The 25,188-nt window shown below is 39.3% G+C and overlaps 1 protein-coding gene across 2 annotated transcripts in view; it reads right to left on the bottom strand.

Annotated features, from left to right (window-relative positions):
- Positions 1 to 25,188, bottom strand: part of DMD (dystrophin) — a gene marked incomplete at both ends in the record, with an annotated part of 1,114,107 nt that overhangs the window by 15,350 nt on the left and 1,073,569 nt on the right. Inside the window, 7 exons of one of the 2 annotated variants that reach the window (XM_080612996.1) lie at positions 3,406 to 3,529; positions 3,891 to 4,134; positions 11,517 to 11,675; positions 13,607 to 13,672; positions 15,000 to 15,065; positions 19,575 to 19,613; positions 20,383 to 20,519. In XM_080612996.1, coding sequence (XP_080469122.1) covers positions 3,406 to 3,529; positions 3,891 to 4,134; positions 11,517 to 11,675; positions 13,607 to 13,672; positions 15,000 to 15,065; positions 19,575 to 19,613; positions 20,383 to 20,519 — 835 coding nt within the window. Of the gene's footprint in view, positions 1 to 3,405; positions 3,530 to 3,890; positions 4,135 to 11,516; positions 11,676 to 13,606; positions 13,673 to 14,999; positions 15,066 to 19,574; positions 19,614 to 20,326; positions 20,520 to 25,188 lie in introns of those variants that run through there. The other variant, XM_080612997.1, reaches the window with a different exon arrangement.

Genomic DNA, 25,188 nt, shown 5'->3' with positions numbered 1-25,188 from the left:
ATTTCTGACAGTTTAATTGCATCAGATTGGTGCTCCAAGAACATTCAATTGTACTGTAAAATGGTTTAGCAGCAGTTTAATAAAGCGAAATACATTTCTCCGACTGAATAATTTCTATAACCTGATTATAGGGCAGCAGCTTAATGGGAAATTCAATAAATTTTATTTTTACTGGGGTTTTTTTAGTCATAGCTTCAGATAACTAAAATCCATATGTTGATTTTACTGTAGACTCTAGCCTCCAATATAAATAAAGTATCTGAAAAAAAGAATACATGTAAAGGATATAATTTGAGTGAGTTTCTCCTTTTTTACTAGTTTTCTTTTATTCCTAATAAAACACAAAAGCAATTTTTCCTTCTGTAATAACCATGTGAGGTACATCTTCATTTTGAAGATGACATTCTAGCATGTCTTGCCCTACTAAACTTGAGTGATAAATTGCCTGATTTTCTTTTAGCATTTACATTCTTTAAACACTGAGGTGGACAATGCTAGTAGAAAGCCTACTGAAAGAGATGATAAAGGAACACTTTAGGACTGCAAACACTTCCTACTTAGGCTTAGCATCAGCCTCACGTTAGGGCCAGGAGTTTCACAAGAGTTATTACTGACCAAGAGTAATTTTTTCCCACTCCAGTACAAAAAGTGGGGTAAAGTTTCTCCAAGAAGCTCTGAATTCCTGTAAGTGATGGTCTTCATATCAGCTTCTTTTATTCCATAAATCATCTAAAAATAGCTGCTGAGGCTGCGTTCAGCTTTTGACTGGTGCTGGGTTCACACAAATCAACTCCCACCACGAATTACTTTCGCATCAAGTGTTGCGCTGATAGAGGTGCCTTAGCAGAAGTAATGTCCTTCCAGCCTTGGCTGGGTGTTAAGATGAAAACCCAAAAGTGAGATCTTGCTACTTCTACCCAGGCTGAGGACCTTTATCAGAATGCCTGGAGGAAGCCACCTGGCCCTAAAGATTGAAAGAAGAGGGCTGTGGTTGTGCTGTCCTGCTCTAGAATAACTGAGGACACGTACTGATTTCCAAATGTTCTAGTAAGCACCAACACAAAGTGAACTGTGCTGACCCTTAACACTGCTGTATCCTTTATTTAAAATGTATTATTTTTATTTTTTTCTCATATGGATGATTTTTCTGAACATTTTTTTTTTTGTACATGAGAAAATAAGGTGTCAGCTGAGCAATCTGACAAATGTAAAGACACCTTCAGACCTCAACTACCTTTCTTTATCTAAAAGAGTCTTCCTCATTTGTGTGGAGAAATGGAGGGCTCAAATATTCTGGTGGTATCTGAATAAATTACAGTTCAGGAGCAGCCTCTGGTTCTTCACATGCCTCAGAGAACCTTCTCTGCTGCTACATAACTGAGGGAGAAATGCCAAAGTTCAGGACTCTTCCATTAGGACTCTGTGAGAAGAAAAGCAGAACCTTTACACATGCCCAGCTGTATTTCAGGTTATCAAGGGATAAACTTTTCTATTTGTAAATTAGGATTGAGTGGGTTGCTGCTTTTACCAAATGGCTGGGCAACACTGCTGGTCGAAAACCTGTCACAGAAATCTCTCCTTGAGAAAGCAGAGAGACAGAGAAGCACAGTGGGCCTACATTCAAAAAAAAAGTTCTAAGATATCCTCTCAAAAAGAAAAATATATAAAAGCTACCACTACATTACCTGATTGCCTGAGAGACCTAGAGATCCTCAGTATTTTCTTGGAAATTATGACTCCCTCATTACTGGGCACATGCTCACTGCATGGGAACATTGTTTACAACACTGCTGTGGTTCCTTCACAGTTCAAGAGTATTTTCAGTCACGCTTCAGAAAACTCTCAGACTAGCAAGTAAAGCTTTCTAGTGTGAAAGGAGACTTGACAAACTGAATTAGTTGTGGTTTGTTAGCTCAGTTAGCAACTCTTTTTATAAGCTCTGCTCCATGCTGCCAACAGTGTTGCTTTGTCGTGTCTCAACACGCATACTGATAATTCAGCAACTTACTGTCCTTCTGCATATTGGCTCAATCAAACAAAGAAGCCTATGTCATGTCTAAATGTTTGCTTTAAAAAAGTTTTAGCAGTTTATATGATTGGATGCATGTTAATTAATTCTAGTCTCACAAGTTAAATGGGATTAATTTTATATTGAGTCAAATGAAACGAAATACATTATTGTATTTTGTCATAATAAAGTATAAAATACAAAACTACAGGACTTCCAATAAGATGACTGGAAACTAGTGTCTTCCTATCTTTTCTTGTGTACTTTGATTAATTTATTGTATGAGATAAAATTCATGGCATTTCTTCAGAAAGCTGATGCAAATTACTCCACTGATACATGATGTCTACTCTGTGTATGCCATACATAGCAAAATATTTACTCTCTAGTCATACTGTTAAAGAAAGATCCAAATGAAATTGTTGTTACCTGTGATTGTTCTCTCACCCCAGGATTTAACTTAAGCATTCCTAAAGGTACAATTCGTTTCACTTTTCTTTTTTTTTTTTTTTTGCTGTAGGGTGTACAGAACCCATCTTGTTTGATACTGGCACAGGCTGACATTACTGCCTGTGCTCAGAGTGAAAGAAAAAGGCCACAAACAAGCTGCATCTCCCACCATGATGGCACTTCAGACACAGCAGCATGTCCCCTCCCATTCAATTTCTCACTGTCGCTGACTGTCTCACTAACCACAGCGAAGCTTTCACATAAGTCTGTCACTCTCCCCCAAAGCCTCTCTCCAATATACGCTAAATAAATTTCTGTGTATGAAGCTGAATATTATCATCAGTCTTAAAATATTATCTTGTTCAAATAATTAAAGCACATTTGCTTAAAGATGCTGCAATGGTAGATTTAGCAGAAAATCCTTCCTACTGAGTAATAAATACTTACTAATAACAGATAGGAAATTAGGAAAATGCTACAAAGCAGTTACTGAAAGCACCAAAATAATAATTCTAGCCTCTAGCTACAGAATATTATAACTTAACCTTACTCCACAACTCAAATGATGTTCATTATCACATCTGATGTGATATTTAGAAGACACTGGATGAGCACTGCCTATGAGTGACAACTCAATCCTACTGATTGAGCCATGACATATTAAAAAGATCATATCAGTTAATGTGGAGATGATTAATCATACATTTGATCTCTTTGCCATAATTAACACTGTGTGCATTTAAATCAGCCATGTCACACTTAACAAATGAAAGTCAGTTCGAATAAAATAGTCAGCTTTTTAGTGATGACACTGAAGACCACGGCAAATGTCTACTTCATTCTCATTTGAAATAAACAAAGAGAAGTGTATTTTCTGGTTTTAAGAGTTTTTTTTCTGGAAAAATGGGACTGCATATTTTATGACAATCTGAACTTTGTTATCTTACCCATGGTTTCTGAAGTCTGGCTGCCAACTACACGAAGAAGCATTGGCTGACTGCTGTCTGACCTCTGCAAAGAGGCAGAAGGAGATGACAGTGATGTACCATTCACCTTGGCATCTGCCTGTGGCTGAAAATTGAAGACAAAAAGAAGAGACTAACAATCTCTCAGTATACTTGCACAAATCATTGTATCTCTGTATTTTTTATTCCATGAATACACACAATTTTTCTAAGAAAATATATCCATGCAAACAATGGATTTAAATTCTCAATAAAACAAGGAAGAAGACTAAGTAAGAACACTGAAACATGATTTCACCTTTTCACTTGCAGTCTGTACAACAATTTAATATTATTCTCTCACTAGCCTCCACAGATATGATTTCTTGGTATGTTGCTGTTATTGATAATGCTTCACACGCTGTTTGGAAAGTGACTCTACTTTCTACTACTGGAAAGAGATACAGAAGGAAGGCTTAAGGACTCACCTGCTCGAGCAGCTGCCTCAGCCTGTGCAGCTGTGACTCCAGCTGTTTGTTGTGATCCTCCAGAATTTGCATCCTGGCCTCCAGGCGGCCCTTGTGCTGGCGAAGCAGCTTGGCTTCTGCAATGAGTTCAGCATCCCGGGGGCTTTGTGGAGAAACTGGCATCATCTCTGGTGGGGATGGCAGTGGAGACAGTCCTTTGTGGTCATGCTGTTGCTTCAAACGGTCATACTCTGCTTGCAAGTTTCTGTTGAGAAATAACAAAAAGGTACAAGCTTTATGGAGCCGAATAGGCCGGTTTAGGCTATCCTCTGCAAGGGGCAGTGAGAAGGCACCTTCTCTTGTGTGGTGTGATGTGTCTAACTACAGGGGGGCAGAGGCTAACCTGCACCACCTGCCTTTCGTTCTGCTGAATCCACATGCATGTATATTCATGTAGGCTTACACCTCACGGATTTGCATGGAGCTGATACTATATGGACTTGTGATATAAACACTGCCTAAAGGCTTTCTCCGAAACCAGAATTCATGATTAATTCCCTCACAGGGCACACAGCACAGAAGGCTGGCTGGGCTCCAGACACCCTCCCAAAGCCTGGGTATAGTCTGTCCTGGGATCAGCCCTCCCTTGGCTTCCTGCTTTTTATCCTTCTCAGCACAAGTCGGACTGCCTGTTTGCTTCCATGCACAAATACACTCGAAGACCAATTAGTGCTAAAAGAGGACTTTGGGTGATCAAAGCCCTTTACAAACAGTAATCAAAGTGGATGCCACCTGGCTGGCCTATCTGTTCTACAGATGAGAAAGCTAAAACAGAAAGGCGGCCACACAGAAAGAGCAAAACACAGAACTCAAGAGCTCATTTGCAACTCTGCCATCATCACTCAGGTCACATCACTCTCCTCCCTTTGTATTTGTAACTGCATCTCGAGCCTAGCTCTAAAATTGCTAACCTAATATGAGGAAAAAACAAAATAGTGAACTGCTCTGTTAAACTGCACTGCACTAACTTCTGGGGCTGTAATTTTTATCTGCATTTGGACTGCCCTGTCTAGACTGCTGCAGTCTACTGTAACTTTATGGCACTGCTAAGCTTGTTCTTTTATTCTGTAACTATTTTACTCCAGTAAAACACTCCATAGACTAATATGATCTACAGTGGCCCATGTGAAAAAACCCTACCAAGCAGGATGAGCGCAGAAGGCAAGAAACTGAAACCCTGCTAGGGATAAGGCAGTCCGAAACTGCAAAAATAGTACCTTGCAACAGAATGTTTGTAGGCAAGGGAAGGCTAATAAACTGCACTGGGATTCTGTTGCTGTGATGTTCCTTTAGAGCTTCCCAGAGGGAGAATGCTCTGGTAACTGCTTACTCATCACAAGCAGCGACCCAGATTTTATTTTTTCCAAGTTGTTCTGATTTGAGGCTGTGAAAACAGGCACTTTTTGCCAGTTCTGCCTGCAAATCACAATACACACTGACAGTTTGGTCCGGAGGCTTAATAGCACCTCAGACACCTTCCAGTAAACCTCACTAAGCTCTGAAACTCTTCTAAAGGTACATTATTGTGAGCAGAACAAGAACTTAAGCAATATACTTCGTTTCGCATGGATAAGAAAGCAATGCCAAGGACAAAGACAGGCTACTGACTGTCCTTCAAATGTACTTGTGCCCCTCAGCAGCTATTTGATAGACACCTGCTAACCTGGGGCTGTGGCACCCCCCAGAATATGATCCCTAAAGGATGTCTAACCTAAATGATCCCTCCTCTACTGAAGTTTTAGAAGATTAAAAAAAGGGGTAGATCATTCTTAACTACAGGTTGTTCCAGGTTGTTCCAAAATTCAAGTTTTCTTTCTCCAAAACCCACACAAAGGGGGAAAAACTATGGGGAGTTAAGAATAGAATACAGAACAGCTCAGCTAGAAGGGACCTACAAAGATTATTTAGTTCAATTGCCGGACCACTTGAGGACTGACCAAAAGCTGAAGCATGTTGTTATGGTCATTGTTCAAATGCCTTTTAAACACTGACAGGCTTGGGGCAAAGATCTCCTCCTCTCTAGGAAGCCTGTTTCAGTCTTTGACCACCCTTTCAAGAAAGAATTATTTTTTTTTTCAAGGAAAGTTTTTTGTTTCAATGAAATATAGAGTTTCAAGCCCATGAAAATAATCTGGGAAAAAGAAATATGGGCTACACTGGATGTTGTCTTCTGATACTCATAGCTAAATGAACTGGTAAATAATTAATAAAAATACAGAAGGGAATAGGAATAAGCATGACAGCAGTATCACACACGGTCTTACTGCAGACTAAAGTTTAGATAGGATTGATCATTAAGCTTGTTTTTCACAAAGTCTGTAGATAGTGGCTATCGCTACCCCTTGAGGAATTTCCCAGATATACGATATGGGCAATACTCTACAAACAGCAGACTCAAAAGTCTGAAGTGCTGTAAAGCAAAAGATAAAATACCACCCTTGGTCATACTTACAACATAATCAGGTACCCTGCTACAAAGAAATCTACAATTATCGCCTCAACTATCAGTATAGAGGAGTCCTTTCAGTAACCATGGTACTGAAAAACAAGTGAGGACCGGGGGGTAATTCAGATAAAAATGCCTTCACGTGTCATACAAAACAGCTAAAAATTCCTTCTGAAAGCCTACAGTAAAAAAAAGAAAAAAAAAAAAGAAAAAATTGTAAAGGATATTGCACATTATCCAAGTAGAGGAATGTCTGAATTTGTGAGTTCAGTAATTAAATACAGTAACATTGCTGGAACAAATGAATGTCATTTTGAAGGACAGATGTGAGTTTGTCCAGAGCACCTGTGTCACTGAGTTTTCCAGCTGACACAGTCCTTAGGCCTTAGGAGAATTGAGACTCATCATCACAGAAACTGCCTTCAGAGCTGCAGGAGTGATGTGGAGTGCAGATGATCAATAATGTCACAGTAATTGGGATCTAAACATATAGGCATGCAGATTTGTATTAACATAGGGGAAAAAGCTGAAAATTAAAAAAGAAAGAAAGGAGTTGAAACCTGCTGTAAGAATATCCTGGAGAAGAGAACAATCAGCTGTTATTCCTATCTCTGGAACAGTTTTAAGCTGTGTGGTGAAAAAGGATTGCTGCTGCAAGCCAGGTGCTGCCCACAGCCCTCAGTGTGAAGCCTCTGTGTCCCAAGGAAAAGCACTCTGACATTTTCAGCATAAAATGGGACATAAGAGAAAGGGGAGATAGAAGCATAATCCTCTCTAAATGAATGTAACTAAGCAAGCAGAGGCAGTACTGTGAAACTTAGCCTCCCTCCACCATAGCTCAGGCTGGGTAACTTTTACATCGGGCTATCACAAACAAATGAAGCTGCTCCATCTTCTTATCTATGCTACTTCAGTAAGAGAAATATAGAAAGACAACTCCCATATATTTATATATCTCATTTACTATGCTTGCACCTCTTTAAATCATTCATGAAGAAAAATAATAGAGGAAGCATGCAATGTAGCCCTGATTTATGCAACTGCAAAGAGCCGGGTAGCAAAGAGCTCATGGCTCTTTGCCATCTATCACTGGTGGCATTACTTGCCTGGTGACAGAAATCCTAGTGGACCCCATTTGCTGAGTAGTCCTTTTAGAGGCAATTGAGAATTTCTGAATTCTTGTTATTTTTCATCTCCCTACAGAAAATCAGTGGTCTGAAGATATGGACAAAGCTGGTAACTGAACCACCTACCCCTGTCACTGGAGTGCCAGTGTTTACTCACGATGCTTCACCCTCAGAAGATCTAGTTTCCCTTCTTCAATGCCAAAATAAATACCAAAAGGAGCCACAAGATGTTTAGAAATATATCACTTTCTCACTATTGGCAACTATACAGAAGGAACTTATTTGAGAAGGCCATTCATCAGCCTTCACATCTGAAGGAACACCATAGCTAGCAGAAACAAAGCAGCTTTGAGATCTGGGGTATTAGTGCTTCTCCAGTGGCGGACAGCCCCCTCTGCTCCAAGTGCAACTCAGGAAAGTAAAGGAAAGGCAACTAGCTCTGCCTGGAGATCTCATTTACTAAGTTTTGGTATATACAGCTAGGAACTGAGAGGAAAAGAACATGATAGAAGTCTCCCTTTTGCAGAAGTATGTCAGTGATCTTGACTCAACTAAAATGTTTAAGAAACATCTTTTTTCTTTAGTCATTAAACCAGTAGGAAAGTATTTTAATTTTTTGCAAAAAGTTCTAAGCCTCTGTCACTGCAAAATGTATGCTTTCCACTTAACGCTAGCACTGTACATCCTAGTCAGTATAACCTATCCTGCAGAATAACCTATGTAACGTACCACTTTAGATGGACACCAGAAATCTGTCATCTCTGTTGCTGGAATATATTCACTCGTAAGGAAATCTCAAAATGCTTTTGGGACAGTTTTATAAATGTTTTTTTCTCTTATACTGCAATACAGTGATAGTGCCTTCAAATTTACTTTATGTTTATTGCATATATAAGAAACAGTCTTATCACAATAATCCATGTGATGTAAAGCTGAGCGTCAGTCTGAAGGCCTTATACTCAAATGCAACATTTTCACCAATTGAAAATATTCTCTAAAATACTCACATGTTAGCAAATATAAATTATTTAGAAGTGAAATTTTAGCCATAAATTATTTAAGGAAGTCATACTTGCAAGCCACAGAAGTACGAAGGTCTCAAAATGCTAGCAGATAAATAATGAATATCTAAGAAGAGGTCCTTGGAACTGAAAAAAACCACAGTCAGAACTGTCTCAACTTGGTTAGTTTCTAAGTTGGATAATACATTTCAGAAGAATTCAAAATAGGCAATAGATCTTTTTAAACTGTCCAAAAGCAGAACCTCAGAATTACAATTTCAAAGGGTCTTCCATTTAAGTAACAAGTTAAGATAAAATATTTGGAGACCATAAACTGCAGCTGAAAACCAAATGGAGGTCAGAATTCAATAAAGAGCTCAAAAGAGACAAAGAAAATTCAAAACACGAAGCAAAAAAGGGGCTTTTTTTTTTTTTTTTTTTTTTTGAAAAGCAGGAAATTGTGGAGAGCAGAAGAAAAAGAGAAATGACAATGAAGTGTTCTGAATATCGTAGTATTGCTTCTTGTTGGCACTTGATGCAGCTTCCCCAAGAGCTGCTGAGAAGTGGCTGCATGGGCTGACTCTCACTGTAAAATAATACAAGATACAGCATAGAGAACTAAATGTTCGTTGTCAAAAATCCCCAGCAGTGTATGCAACAAAACCTGTGTCAACACAAGCAGGAAAGGATGACTGTTTATCTAACACTGCTAGCTGCCCAGCCACTTGCCTTCCCCAGCATAAGCACCACATCCAGCTCGGCACCAGCAAGGAGACATGCTCCAGCAACAAGACCCGAGGTATTTATGATGGAGATGAAACAATTCAGGTGCTTTAAGGCTGGGCTGAGGACCAGGTGGTCACAACAGGATTTGCATCATGTTCAGCTCATTTCCCAGCAACAGATTCATGGAGTCTTCATTGCAGCTGCAATAAATGTTTGCTCGGAGGGCATGGGAAGGAATTCACTCATTGGAACTGAGTTCATGCAAGGAATTAGGCACTGGGTTGTTGATTACCTCTGACAACAGCCAAAAAAGGTTTGCACGAACTCAAAGGAGGAGAAAGACTAGGGAACAGAAATCTAAAGGGACAAGACTGGCTTTTAAAGGTAGGTAAGTTATATGAGATGAGACCCTGTCTGAACAGCTTGGTTTTCTAAACAGGAACCACTGTTTCCTCCATAAAATCAGTTATCTGGCTGTGACAAGCTATCAGGACAACAAGAACCTGTTCACTATTCAGCATCCACCTCACATTTTAAGTACAAGCTATTTATAACAGCTTACAGAGACAAAAGTAATGATTTTGCCATAATCAATGAATATCACAACATGACCTCCACATGTCCTACAGAAACAGACCTCTTCATCCCCAGACCTGAAGCATCCACAAAAGGCAAGGTTGCTTGTGGTAGCATCTTGTCCATAACAGTGCCTCCAGTAATACAAATGAGAAAACAGGCTATAACCAAGCTTATAGTCTACAGCTCTTGTTTAATCCAGGATTGGCAAACTTCAAAACAGGTATTTTTGAGGTGTAATTCCTGTCAGAGATCTTTTAATGTGCTACTACTCATAAGTAGTTGTTACATTAAATAAAGCTCACACTGAAATTTAAGGCATTAACCTTGAAAAGGAATTTTTTAGCCTATTTAGCTATCTAATTCCTTGTTATACTAGTTTTCATATACCAACTTGCTAATCTAAAACTAGGCTGTTTTAAAAGCCATCCTCCTTTCCAGTGGGCAGCTTATTTTCAATACAGACAGAAAAGCATTATGTTGGGTTTTTTTAATTCCATGATTCACTATCTAATTCTGATTAAAAAAATAACCCTCCCCTGAAAACTAAGCTATCTTATTATCTGTATTGTACTAGTTACCTAGTATTTCTTAACTACAGAAGTTCTGAAAATGCAAAGTACAATGGCTTATTTCAAAATATGGATTTTCCTCCATTTTGGAAAGTACTTGGCTTTATCTGCTATGTAGTGGGAAGTTTGGAGTTTGTTTCAAACAAAATCTCACTGCTGTTCAATAAGCAAGAGCTTTGTTACTACATCTTTCTGCCTGAAATGCTTTTGTCATCCTTACTATTCACTGATCCTCTATGTTCTCCCAAATCCTAACTGATAAAAAGTGTGATGGAGCCAGTGCAGTTGATTAGTACCATCCAAAGACGACTTATGCATGGAGAGAAGATCTATGACACTGCCAACTCTTGCAGGATTTTATGCTGATGGCCTAAGACTCCAGAGTACCACAGAAAGAGGATTGTAGTGTTGTGATGCTACAAGAATCCAGTTGTGAGGGAGTATTTGTGATTAAATAAGATAACTTGAAATTAAAAGTGGTAAATGATACTTGGTATTGAAAAGCTAAAGAAACAACAAGCAATACCAAACAAATAGAAAGAAAAGAGCGGCCAACTTTTAACCACTATGAGAGTACTCATTTGTTGAAAGAAAATACAACCTTATAACTCATTTTATCCCTTAAAAAGTTATGAAAGTTAATTCCATCTATCTGTACAGTACAATTATTTCACATTATTTCAATTATTTTACAATTTATTTCAACTGAATTGAGATAATTTCAAAACCTCATGTATCCCAGTGAACAGTCTTCTTGAGAAAAGCCTGTTTTTCCAAGAACCTCTGCCTTTTTCCTTGTGTAACAGCAAAATAAAGTAACACTGGCATGAAGCTCATTACTATCAAGGAAATAAGGGGCACAGTAGAGCAGAAGGAAATATTATGATGCACAGTGAACAGAGCTTGTCACAGGTGGCACGATGAGTGTTAGGTGACCAGGGTATGTCTTCAAAAGCTTGAAAGGTTTTCTGAAAGAAGTAGTGAAGACACATCACTACAATGGAAGTGGAAATGAGTTACTGGAAGTGGGAACAAGTTAATGATGATATAATGTCAAGCTCATCACTTAGAGAGAGAAAACTTTCATTTGCCCCTGTAGTGTGTGCGCAAGGGCTGTGGCAGCAGACAGCTTAACCTACCTGTTTTCCTCCTCCAGGTCTGCAAGGATTCTCTCCAATTCACCTCTCTCCTCACTTTCCAGAGAAATCAGGATCTGGGCAGGGCTTCGGGGCTGGCTCAGGGGGGACTCCTGGTTCAGACTTTGGCAGTAGTGCTGGATTAACAAGTGTTCATCATCTCTGGAAAACAGAGGAGAATAAACAGGCTGTTCCTTTCTTCATTTTTAACTTTGAAGTGAATATGAGGAGGTGATTCACTCCCAGTCTCTCATTTCTTATAAAGAGATTTGTTGAATTCTTTGTAACAAACAGCAAAGCAATGTACCTTAAAGCAAAATCTGCTGAAGTTTCACTTAGTCTCTGATAATTTTCCTTCTCTGCAGAGTCCACGTCTCTTTCCCTCCCCTTCTCATATACTTAAAGCCAAGTTTTACCACAGCTGACAACCTCAGCTCTCCTCTCCTGTCTAACTCCAATTAGGAATGTGCTTGTAAAAAAAGGGGCTATCTTCTGCTGCCTGATTTGTGCTGTGGAAGGGTCATTGTCCTGGGTTAAGCAGCAGCAGCAATTTGTATCTCGCCTATATTTTTTAAAAAATTCAGAATGTACAGATTTACTCCCATTTTATTAGTTCAAACTGATTATCAAACTGGATAGTCACTGCTTAACAGAATAATATTAATACAACTCTTAATTAACTAAACAACAAATCGAACAGGAAGGCCAAACTAAGGACACTGCAATACTTCAGTGGGAACAACGTTAAACTCCATTTATTAATGCGTTACTATTCGCCATAATAATACAAAGCTAACATACAACTTGGAAACAAAGTTTTCATGAACTGCATGAAACTATATTGACATTGTGCATGCATTAGTTTTGAGGTATCATTTTAACTTTCTCCTTTTTGAACCAATATATCAAAATAATGTACCTGGTTGTGCAGGGTTGGTACAACAATCCTACCAAGTCAAAGGAGAATCTATTTTGAAACAAAGAAACAGCTGTACTACTACTCAAAAACATCTCACAGGGTCACAACCAACCTTAATGATCTGGAATCTCAATTTAAGGGAATGAAAACTGGCCAGAGTACTGTGTGCTAAAGAAAAGCTACAGGTTTAGTAAAAAGAAGATTCTGTCTAAAGTTTCAAACAAATCTACACCTTAAACTGTGGTAAGGGTGAGATTATGCATAAAAGAAAAAAAAAAAAACAAACCCAAACCACCCTTAGAAAAGCTGGAATTTGAGGGGTTTTTCAAATTTTATTGATTCAGAATCTGTGCTATGACTTCTCCTATGCAGTTAATCAACTGAGACCAAATTTTCAACCATAACAATGACTTATGTACTTCTGTTCTGTTTTCAGAAACATTACTCAGTTAGCTTTCTAGTTCTATGTCCTTTCATTGAGCAAATAAACAAGATTGAGGAAATCATGAGAGAAGAAATATGTCAGTAACCACAGAATGGTCTTGGTGTGACATTAGATTAAGCTACTTTTTTAAAACTAAACCTTTCATTTATGACTTTACATTTAAAGTAATACAATGAATGGTTGTCAGTGATCTGTCCAACTTTAAAGTTTACTACTTCAAATATTTTGTGGAGAAGATGAGTCCCTCCTGGATTACGCATGCAATGTATTTCAGGTACTTGTACACCAAAGATTTTTGTTTAGTCTCACTAACCTTTTGAATGATACTTTGCTCCCAACTATTTTCTAGCTTACAGGAATTTAACCTTGCAGTTAAGCTTGCAGTACAGAGAGAAGGGTTATCTTTTTATATTTGTCCTTACAACACACCAGATGATGAGCCTTTTTTCCAAGTAATATGGGAACTATTTGCTGAATATATCACTAATTTTTTGGAAGAAATTAGTAATTTTAATCTTGAAGGTATCCACCATCAGTTGCATAAATTTGGTACTAAGCTATAGGCCATGAATCTAGACACTACAATACAAATTGAAAATACACAAGTTCATCGTTAAAATGAACCAGATGTGGTATCTGGCCATGCAAATCCAGCACTAAAGAATTCATTACAAGTTATTAACCTTCACAAGAAAACACATGCCAAAGATATTAAAACAGCCTACTTACATGCTCTCATTAGGTGAAATACTGTCATTTAGATAAGAACCATTGGTATTCTCCATTTCTGCTAGCCTGTGGAAAAATAAACAAAACTCATTAAAATCAATTACATTTTTCAGAAACTTCATTTGCTCTAATATTCCTGAAAGACTTAAAGAGCATGATGTCTTTAATGAATCTGAAACTCAAATTAATTTATACTGTTGATTAGAAAATAGTTTTTCAATAAGCTATCGCAAAGGATTGTTTATTTGTTACGATGACCTGGCTAAACTCACTTCTGAGTTTTCAAGCCCTTCTCTGAGGTTATATTCCACTCCTCATGATTAATTAATTCCACAACCAAAGAAAGGCCTCAAGATGCCAGGGAATTACACAAATTGCTTTGTACCTGGCAATGTCATCATCAAAACTGTAACAATCAGTCATTTCTCATTGGTTTTAAACACTCAGCCTCCTAAACGTCCTGCATAATTCAGAAATACCTCTCCTGATCAAGTGATTTTGTGGGAGAGAAAGAAGAGGTTGGAGAAACTATTTTTCACTACCTCAACCCTTGCTAATTGCTTGCCTAGTGGAAAAATGTTTTCATTTTTGTGCAATTAACCCACTTTTTTTTTTATTCTTAAGAGCAGTATGAAAGCAGACAAGTGAGCTGAAGGAGCAATATACCGCTATTTTCATCCTCCAAACCAAGAAAAATCCTGTTTGTGGTATTGCACAAGGTGAATTACTTAACATTAAAATGGCACTTGAGATTCACAAAGAGTTTGGAGGTTTCTGCTCTTCTAAGTTGTATGATTACACCAGGGTCCATATTAAAGACAAAACTCTATGCAAAATCCTAGAATCATAGAATAGTTTGGGTTGGAAAGGACCTTTAAAGATCATCTAGACCAACCCCTCTGCAATAAACAGGGACATCTTCAGCTAGATCAGGTTGCTCGGAGCCCTGTCCAATCTGACCTCGAATGTTTCCGGGGATGGGGGCATCTACCACCTCTCTGGGCAACCTGCTCCATTGTTTCACCATGGAACTTAAAAACTTCTGCCTTATATCTAGTCTGAAACTGCCCTCTTTCAGTTAGAACCCATTACCCCTTGTCCTATTGCTACAGGGCCTTTTAAAACATCAGTAACCTGAGTGCACAGCTTAACAAAGACCCCACAGGACCTAAAGGCCACTTCTGACCACACAGATGCTCTGGCATGCAAGTTAGTTGACAGGCTGGTTAACAGCAACCACAGACAATGCTCTGCATCTCAAAGCCAGGAAAGCAAAACCCCAAACCCTATGTTTCTTTAGGAAATGCTCAGGTAGCAGCTAGCCTTTGGAATTTATTTTTTTTTTACTGACTGCTTAGAGAAAGATCTGCCTAATGTCCAGCTGGTCTCATACCTGCTAGCATAATGTTCAATGCGTGAATGAGTATCATCATGTGAAAGCTGGGGGGACGAGGCAGGCCTATAAGGCAGAAAACACTGATTAATCACAAACAATACCCCTTTAAAAGTAAAAAGACACTTAGCTATGCCTATACCCTCACATCCTCACGCCTTATGCTATGTTTGATAAACAGCAAATTATAACTCCAGGCGCTGCGTGTGCCTCCTCAAGCCATCGGTGCAATGTTCTCTGGTACCACACTGGGGATTTCGACCATTTTGCAATCCATTCGCTGCAACGACTCTTCTTCACACCAGTCTCTGAAGAACCCTTTTCCAAAGGATTTACACAAGAGCTTTCACCCTGGTTTTCCTCTCACACCTGCCTCTTTCACACCTGCCTCTTTCACCGGTAATCCTGTTTCACACACAGCCCTACGCCAGCTGTGAAAGCCCTGCGGGGAACCTCTCCTCTACTCCCGCCCTGCTCCATTGCCTGCTTCCAGCATATCCCACTTAAAAGAGCCTTTAAGGACTACCCCACGAGCAACTAGAAATAAATACAAGAAACATAAGATGTCTGAAATGAGCCTTTAATAACGCACTGCAGACAGTGATGATTTTGCCTAGCGTCTTTCCAGAGTTGAAACCTGAACCACAGATCAGTGTGTTCTACATGAGGGCACTGTCAAGTACTTTGGGTTTTCTGCTTGACAGATCAGATGGCATGAGGACCTCTTCACTTTTTTGTTGATGAAAAAAAGTCATGGGACTTTTCTCATCAATAAGAGTATTGTTTCTTACAGCCTCAACTCTGGAAAATGTCACCATGGAATTAGGTTGCCTGTGCAACTTAGAGAGCACTCTTTGCTGCCGTGAGAGATTTTGCTAATGTATCTACATGTATGACAAGGTGCTGGAATAGAAAAAAAAAGATACCGATTCCCAAACTGTATGGCTAAATTTCAACATCTTTTTATTCTGTCTCTGCCGACACTCCTTCTGGAACTCCTGATTAAGGAAGGACTTTCTCTCATTTTAAATTGTTGGATATTGTAGTTCAGTCTGGGTCTGCCCAATTGGGATTGCACTGCCTTGCAAGAGCAGACAGATTTTGATTTTACTGCAGCAAATCGACTAGACTGGTCATCTTCTAGTTTTCTAATCATCCTGCAAGGGTCTCTAGAAAATTAGGATCCTTCCCAATTCATAGAGCTGTATGGTGGATACACAAAATTCATCATCATCATTAATATCTCTTCTCACAGAACAGCAAAGAGTTTTTCTCTTTAAGACATTAAAGGCCAAATATCACGAATCTCATTTTGTCTGAAATGAGCTTTGGCCTCTGACCGTACTTCTACCCACCAACGTGTTCAAACATTACGACAGTACACCAGAGGATAAACACTCAGTTCACAGAGTTCCTCAGTACAGCAGAGATTCGTGCACAGGGGCAATTGCTTCCCTGCAACTTGATACCCTATTCTGTTAAGAACATCTAGGCTGCAGGGAAGGGAGAGGGAAAGGATCCAATTTATCTAGAGCAGTGGATTATGGAGCAGCAAGACAACAACAGTTTTCAGACAAACTGATACTATCCCCATTTTTTTATTTGTCTGACATACAGCAGGAGTTAAGCTGGTCTAAGCTGGTACTATCAATGCTCACACAAATGTTGCTGCTAATACTGTGTGTAGACTAAGAAATCTGTGCTAAAAGTAGCTTTAGTTTTCAGCTGGATTATTTCCCAGTCCCTCTTACCCTGGCATTGCACATGTGTTTGTACCAGTGCAAAGGAAAGGACAGCACTTGGTTGGGACTAACTGGGCAATGAAGAGATGTCCCTTTTGGAGGTAGTGCAAGGCAAAAGATGGGCCTGACTGCATGATCACATACTTGCTGCCTCGAAACTAAGCTTCAATTTTGTAAGTGAACAAGGTGGGTGATTATATACATTTTGAAGGCAACACAGGGTTGTGTAACTTGCTGATTCTGTCTCTTCAGCAACTGCAGGCAGGGGATGAGGCTACATTTCCAGGTTTTTCTCCACTTCAGAACATACTGCAACGGAGATCTACCTCAAAACAGCTTTCTGAAAGTTTGCTTAAGAAAGCAAACCTGTTGAGAAGCACTGTAGTCTTTGTGTTTAACTTAGCTGCTCAGAGGTACATTTTTGCCAGTATCTGAGAAAGCTTAAGGCCGACTGTGCTGCATTTCAGGCTGTTGGACAGATGTACTCTTAGATGACCATCTGTGCTAGAGCTCACTGTCCTTCCTTTCTCAGCACACATACTCAGCCCACCTAACCAGTTTGAACAGTCAGCAAGAAGGCTGGGAAAAATAGCCAACATTTAGCCACGATAACTATCCCTTTTATAAGGGCTCCACAGCTGCATTGCTCAAGCTGGGCTCTGCAGGAACAGCTCGAGGAGTTCCAGTCAAGTGGCAATCGAGTGGCGAATGCTACCTTCTGCAATTCCCTGCATCCTGGAGACCCGGCTGGCAAGACAAGGGCACTTTTCTTGCCCTTTCAGTTCAGCATTTCAGTTGATGGTTCTTTCTTGAAAGCGAAGAATCAAGTACACTGTATTTGGTCCACTGGCAGCCCACAGCCCAAGTGAAAAGACACAAATTCTCACAAAAGGTGTGAGCTGTCCCTTTAATGGCTGCAAGCAAAATATCTGTGCAAAATACCAGATAATAAGCAGTAAGAATTACTGACTTCTAACAAAAAATATATACATATGCATTTAGAAACACTTTCATGTTGATGTTAGGATAGCACTACCATTGCTGAACACTGCCAGGTATGCTCTTCTCCAGTATTCTGAAGATTAGCAGAAGACTGGCATGAAAGCACTAGAAAAAGGCAAGATCTTAGAAAACATGGGAAAGTTTTATGATAACTAGAATAAGAGGTTTGGCAGCTGAAGCTGGAATCAGCTCTGTGGCTGAGAAACATCTTTAAACACGTGTTACTCAGTAACTTGTGCTGTAAGCCCTATGGTCTAGCATCAAGGAAAGGAACAAAGTCAGCAGAACAAAATGAAGAGCAATTCTTCCAAGCCACTATTCATTTCTTAATTTTCTGTGTTCTTGTCAGACCAGACAAAAGAATTGTGCTTAGGAAGATACCTGAGTCGGCTGATAAAAGGTGCAACCTCTCCAACAAACTCTGTTTCTCAGTATCTGTCAAGTTTTCTTAAGTATTACATGCAAGTTAAACTCCCTGCAGTATACCACACCAAACCTTTGGTGTGAAGCTGTCAGTTTAGGCATAACCTATGGTGTTAATACTGTAACTGACTAGAATTAAGTATGTTATAGCAGCTTAATTACATGTTGTGTCAGTCCATATTATCCAGGCTTTCTTTAAATGTTACCTTTAACTTTGCAATTGTTCTAAGGGGTAAGAAATCTAGATCCACAGTTGAGTATATAGAATGCTGCAATCGTCCCCAGATGCATTTATAAATGAAAGTGCATCTTGAAGTTCAAAGCCCCTCTATTTCAGTCTGTCTCCAGCCTTTTGGCCTTTTCAGCGGGTGAACCCTCAACAATATGAGGACTGCAGTACTAGAAGTGTTTACTGGGTGCTTAAATTTCCTAGAGGCAGAGCACTTCACTTGACTTCCCAATGGTTTGTGCTCCGAATGAAAATTATAAATCAATATTCCAATATATACATTTTCACTTTTGTTTATTCTACCAAAAATTCCATGAAGGTGCAAGCCATATACATTTCACCATATAGAAATATATAAAACTCTTATTTATTAGTTTCTCATTAGTTATCAATATGTGAATTAAAAATAAACCTTATTTAACATTATTCTAAAACCATCCATGTAACACTAGTAGTAGCAAATGCCACAACAGTAAATATATATATATATATATGTATCTCTTTAGTTTATGCTACTAGTATTACTCCAACAGTAAGACAATGCACGTGCAGGAATGGTGCAAGAATGAAAGTCCACTTCATAGGTGAAAAAATCCTGCTTTTTTAACTTCTGAGAAAATACAGTAGATGTTTCCCCATTCCAACCTGCCTTCACAAATCTTACTGTATCTATAAAAGTGTAATAAAATACCCAGTGAGCTTTGGATTAATTAGGGCACATGAGTGTGCACGGTTGCGCATAAAACCAAATTACAGCTTTTGCCACAAAACAATGTCGTTCCTGAAACTGAATAGAATCCAAGTTCAATTTCAATTCAATTTCAATCTTTCAAAAAGCATTTAGTATACATTCAGAGGGATCAACACTTATTCAGAAACACAAGCTTTTAAATGACAAACATAAGCATTAGTAGGACTGCGCCAAAATCCCTGTTAATTCGATGAAAATACACACTCCAGAAAGAGGATACAGTACACAATCCACGATTGCCGAGAATTCCTGGATTTATCCCATTCTACTCATTTGGGATCAAAACATTCCTTCAGAGATTGCACCAAAGAAAATAATCAATAAGAAAGAAGGAAATGAGCTTATGTAAAACTAAAGAAACAAACAAAACAAAGTGAGGGAACGCAGCAGCAGTAGCAGCAGCAGCACACTTCAGCAAAAGTACTCACGCAGAATCTACTGGCCAGAAGTTGATCAGAGTAACAGGACTGAAAGACAAAAAATGAGGAGGTGAAGAGAGAGGCAGAAGAAACTCAGCAGCAAAATAACTACAGAAAGGTTTTGGGGAAAAAAAAATCACAACAACTGAAAACCAGAAATCCAGCAGACCAACATGAGTGAATGTGAAGAGCAACCAACCAAAAAGTGAGGAAAAAAATAAATCTAAAATTAAAAAAAAGAAAGAGAAAGAGCGAGAACAAGCTGCATGCAATTGCCATTAAACAACTTATTTAACTTGTGAAAAAAAACCAAAGGGAACTGGGTTAACTCATTGATTTCTCCATGTGCATCATTATTGCTTTTTTTTTTTTCCCCCTATAAAGCATCAAAGCATTTAATAAGACTGAATTTATAGGGTGAGAAAAGAAGAAATCAGCTGGGAAGCTTGCAAACACAGTAGCCTAATTAAAAAAAATAAAACCATGGAAAGATACCCATTTGGAAGAAAATAAAATTTTAATGAAGAGATCATTAGTCTCCAAATTGCCATATCAAACTTAGAAGTTTATAAGGCTGTCAGTAAGACAGTATTTTTCTTTTACTAACTGAAGCTGTAGCTCCTAGATAAAGACAGGTGAAAACAAAGGCAATGGCAATTGGAATCCCAGCTTGTGTTTTCCTGCCAGCCAAGGTTAACAGCAATGAAAGACAGAAAGAGGCTTTATGCATTTAGGAAGTGAAGGCATTTGGCACCAGCTGGGGAGCTCAAAGAGCATATCAAATGAACTGCTATTTAGACACTTCAGAGCTACTCACGTTTCCATGTTGTCTCCCTCCAAGACAGTTTGCACAGGCAGGTAGCCCATTCGTGGGTGCTTTGCAAAATATCTTTTTGTTCGGAATTTGTTTTTTAGTACCTTGGCAAAGTCACGGACGTCTTCTCCTGAAGTTGTCTGAAAGCCACAAATCACATTGAAATCATCTTTCATGAGGTTGTTAGAGTTTTCTGGTTGCCTCTTCCTTTACTGGGTCACTTGGAAGATCTGTGACCACACCAAGCAGAGCTGCCAAGAGCTTGATCTCCAGAACTACAAATTTTATTTACTTATCACAGTCACCTCACAATGTACTACACAGTGACACTATTAGCGGGGAGGAAGGAAGAAAAAGGGGAGCTCCAAAACTCTCTGACAGGCTCACGCCTCACCTCTGGTGATCTCAAGAGGTCAAGCAATAATTAGAAAAGAATCTGTCATTTCTTTACCTGGCTCAGGAGACTCTCTGCCTGCTTTGTGTTCAGGACTAAAATGACTCTAACAGAGGACACGCAGCCGATCAATGTGTCCAGCCTGCACAGGGAGGATACACAGCCCGTGATCTAGCTGCTTCACTGGCTGGATCCTGACTCTTACCACACGCTTGTCATCTACATCTCAAGGACTTGTCAGTCTACAAAAGTCAGACCTCTTCTTTTGGAGTGCTTTCTTTCCAGTTTCCCTTCTCAGCCTCCTCTGCCATTAATATTTTGATCAAAGAGAAACAAAAAAGCAGGTGCAAGCTGCTGAAAGCTGTTAGATCAGTTATTTCGTCCTGTGCCTGTTTAATCGGAAGCTAGCAGGCAGTTAAAATCAATACCCTGAGACGAGTACAAGCTGCATAAAGTATTCTACTCCCTTGCCCACAGTGGGCTTTCCTTGCTACTGTAGAGACCAGCAGAGGAGTGTAAAGTGGAATTAATTTCCCAAAGATCAGAATGAGCCAGAAAGAATTCAGAAGATGTCTGGTGGGAAGATGCAAGACTTCATGTGAGTCTGATTCAGAGTTGGGCGATATTCTGAAGAATTTTAATGGAAGACTTCAGTTACTTTAGTCAGGCTGCACTCTCTTCTCTACGCCTCACAGAGACACTCAACCTTGAAATACTGCTCTTCTACAATAAATTTTTTCCTGACCCACATAATGATATTGCTTCTCCAGTGTATCTAATTTGAAGAAAAGAAATGAGGTAAAAGTTAATCTTTCTGACATTTTTTAATGAATTCTACACCTTCTCTTTAGAGAGGAAGGAGGTACTGGAACATATCAGTCATGCCAACCTTCTCTGAGCTGCTGAAACACAGATGTATATATTTGTAATGATTGCCTGGGTAGAAAAATTAAGGATGCCCTGAAAAATAATCTGCATCAACAGAAAGGACAAATATTATCCCTGTACTGACAATACCTACAAGCTTCATGTAAAGCTGGAAAGAATTTGGCTCTCTTTCCAGTCAGTTGGTCGAGTAGGAAAATTCAGTGTAAGCAAGGACTGGCAGAGAAGTGACACAGCAGACCATACAAGCCCATACAGCAGCATCTGCATTTTCAAGAAACTGAGATAATATTAAGTATCACTTCCTCAATACATCAGAAGTAAAGATATTGTAGGGAAGGGGGGATTAGGCATGCCCAGACCACCCAGAGGACTCTGGAAAGGGGATTTACTGAGGTGGCCTCGCACGACCCAGCAGGAGGGAATTCCCTCTGCCAAATGCCATCTGCAAGGCCTGCTAGGATTGCTTCTAACCACGTCAGCATCAGGAGAGCACAAACAGCACATCAGCTGGGAACAGAGGGGATCTTTTAATATTTAGTGTTGTTAAGCACAGCTTTCTGTAGAGTTTGTTCACCTGTGTAATTTATAACCATTTATTCCTGCCTTATCTATTTTCCATGTTGTTAACACTTTCCATTGCATTTGACTGTAATTTGGATTAAGCATTTTCAGGTATAATTAACAATAAAACATTCTGCGCTTCAGCCTTTTAAGGCTGTTATTCCCCCTTGCTCACATGAACTTCTTCATGACCAACACATAGTAAAATTGTGTGTTTGCACAGAAACATCCCAATCTAGCTGGTAGCATAAGAATCCCATGAAGAAAATACGTGTTCTAGTGACAACAAGAAACACCAAGCACCTCTCATACAATCCAAATGCCATTTAAAAAATGTCCAAGGAGCACAAGGCAAAGAAAATGTGATTATTATGTGGACAAGTTAATAAACTGAGGTTATTTTCAGCCAGACTTTCTGATTTATACCACAGATATCTTATTACATGATTTTCAGAGTAAAATCATCCAAACCAAAATTCTCAGCAGAACTGGCTTATGAGCAAGAAACGGTGGACTTGCAGCATCCCAGTTCTTTTAAACCAAAGCAATATACAGGCAGCTGGGTAGAGCATATTCCAAAACTATTCTAAAACTGGAACTATTTCATAAGAAATGGTTCTTATGTGAATAAGACTGTCTGACACTGTCTGACTCTATCCAGCTTGGTTTAAGAAAGTGCCTTGCCAAGCCCTAAGCCCATACAGCCCGACTGCAAACACTAGCTGTTGACAGGTATCTCGGTTTGACATGCTTCCTTCTAACAAGGTTGTTGATGTGTCACTGTCTGTTAAACCCAAACTGAAAAATGACTACATTTAATTCCCAGTCTAGAAGCTGCTTTCTATGCTTTATCTTAAACCTCTTTCAAACAAAAAAGTCATCTATCTTTGAACAATGAAATCGACCTGTGTTGCTTTCAGGAATAATTGTTGCAATTTCCTGCCTAAATGAAAACTAGGCAACTGCCTTGCCCTTAATTCTGCCTCAACTTTTTGCACAAGAGGAAAAGCTATCACAATGCTGAGATGTTTAGCATGAACTCTTAAATGTCCCCTGAGCAGAATTAAAGACTGCAGTGCTCCAAAATCTCCTGGAAGTAAGAAGGAAGTTAAAAATATCCAAACACTTCATTGTGCACATCTAGTTATTGCAAAGACATATCAGAGAAGGCATCTCATGTCTTCTGTCTACCAGAATACATTTTAAGGTCAGAGATCTGTCTGGAGGAAGAGGAAAAAGTGCTCTACCACCTGCAAACCCCTCTTCATTCATTTAGAAAACTATTGCATACTAGATATGATAGCTTCAGTGGATGTCTTGCTCAGTCACACAGGACTTGGGTTTATTTTTTTAATAGCAGCAACACAGAAAAAGATCAGGGCTTGCTGTGTGCCACAGTCACTTCTTCCTTTTTCGTTTTTACCCAGTTAATCCTTCTCTAATTCAACTGGCTGCCGGTGCAGCCAGGCACAGCGCATTAGCACGGGCTGCTAGAGTTCAGGATTCACAAAAAGATGTACTGGCTGTGAACAGTTCTTTATACTGATCCAGCTATCTGAATGTGGCTGCAGGTTTTCTGCTTGCCACCGTGTTTACCTATTAGTAATCTGGTTTTCCATGGAGAGCAAAAACCTGCTGGACCTTGTGTTGCAACGACTTGCTGCAGGCTGCGGGAGTGTCTCACAATCCTTCTGCATTTCTCTCTCCTCAAAGCACATCTTATGAATAGGGTAAGAAAATAATAGCAAGAAGTTGGTTTGTGCACTCTGCACCATTCACAAATCTCCCATGTTACTTATTAGCAAGAATGAGGGTGGCAAACTGCAAAACAAAACTGTAGCCAATCCATCAAGGAGGTATTCAGCTGCAGCTGGAAGGAATGCTCTAAAAAGGTCGGTCACTCTCTTGCTGGCTCTGTGTACAACCGCATCATGAGATTCTGCTCTAGGAATGCCTGCAATGGAGGAGTCTGTTCAAACCTGCCCAGGCAGTGCCAGCATTTCCCTCTGACTTGTGCAGCAGTTCAGGCAAATCGCTCCTTCCAGTAGCCTCAACCCCTGGGGGGTGACGCTGAAAAGCAGCAGCCAGTGAACACTGACAAACAGTTAGCAAATTCACAGTAGTTGCCCTTGCAGTGATTCAGGTTAAATACTGCCATTTAAATGCTACAGTAAAAGTTCATAGGTAATGTAAATAAATATACTGGGTTTGCTTTACTGTAGTATTTTAGGGGAATAATTCTTTTTTCTCCCTTTCCTAAGTTTCTAAGAAAAACTGAGAGTTTTTATTTCATTTTGGCCATGCCTTTTTGTTTGGATGAAGATATAAAGACCATTCATAAAATTTTATGAAGCTAGACTGTAAAATAGTTTTGATGTTTTATTTTCACCATATATATTTGACCAGCAGATGAAAGCATGAGACTAGGGTTCATCCCATCACACCAGGAAATGACAACCAGAGAGCACACTTTTTCAATACCATCATGAATCATAGCAAAGGCAGCAAAAAGCTCAGTTGTGCTGCAGCATGGAAGAACAACATGAGAGATCCTTTAATTTATGCCCCTCTTTGCTGGTGGGGCCAAGAGAGGCCAAAAACAAAAAGCAAGTTTTTTACATTGAAAGAGTAAAATGGAATTTCCTTTCCAGCTTTCTGGTAAGAAATGTTTACGCAAAAATGCTCCTTTTGAGAGCTGAAGAGGCTGAAGACCCTCACCACACCATCAATGCAGCACATCTGCATTGTATGTGAAATCAGCTTCCAGTCTTCAGTAATGAAATCTAACTTGCTATTCTTGAGAACTTCCCTGGTATTTTATATCATCAAATTATTATACAATACCAAGGTACCACTAGGTAGTAGAGAACTTAAAAATGCAGTCACAGTATTGCAGGGAAAAAAGTGAAGTGGCAATTTGCTGAGGAAAGGATGAAAAATCTCACACTGATATGGAGAAAACATTG

The sequence above is a fragment of the Psittacula echo genome (assembly GCF_963264785.1).
Source record: "Psittacula echo genome assembly, chromosome: 3".
Classification (NCBI taxonomy): Eukaryota; Metazoa; Chordata; class Aves; order Psittaciformes; family Psittacidae; genus Psittacula; species Psittacula echo.
This window is presented reverse-complemented; position numbering and strand designations above follow the sequence as displayed.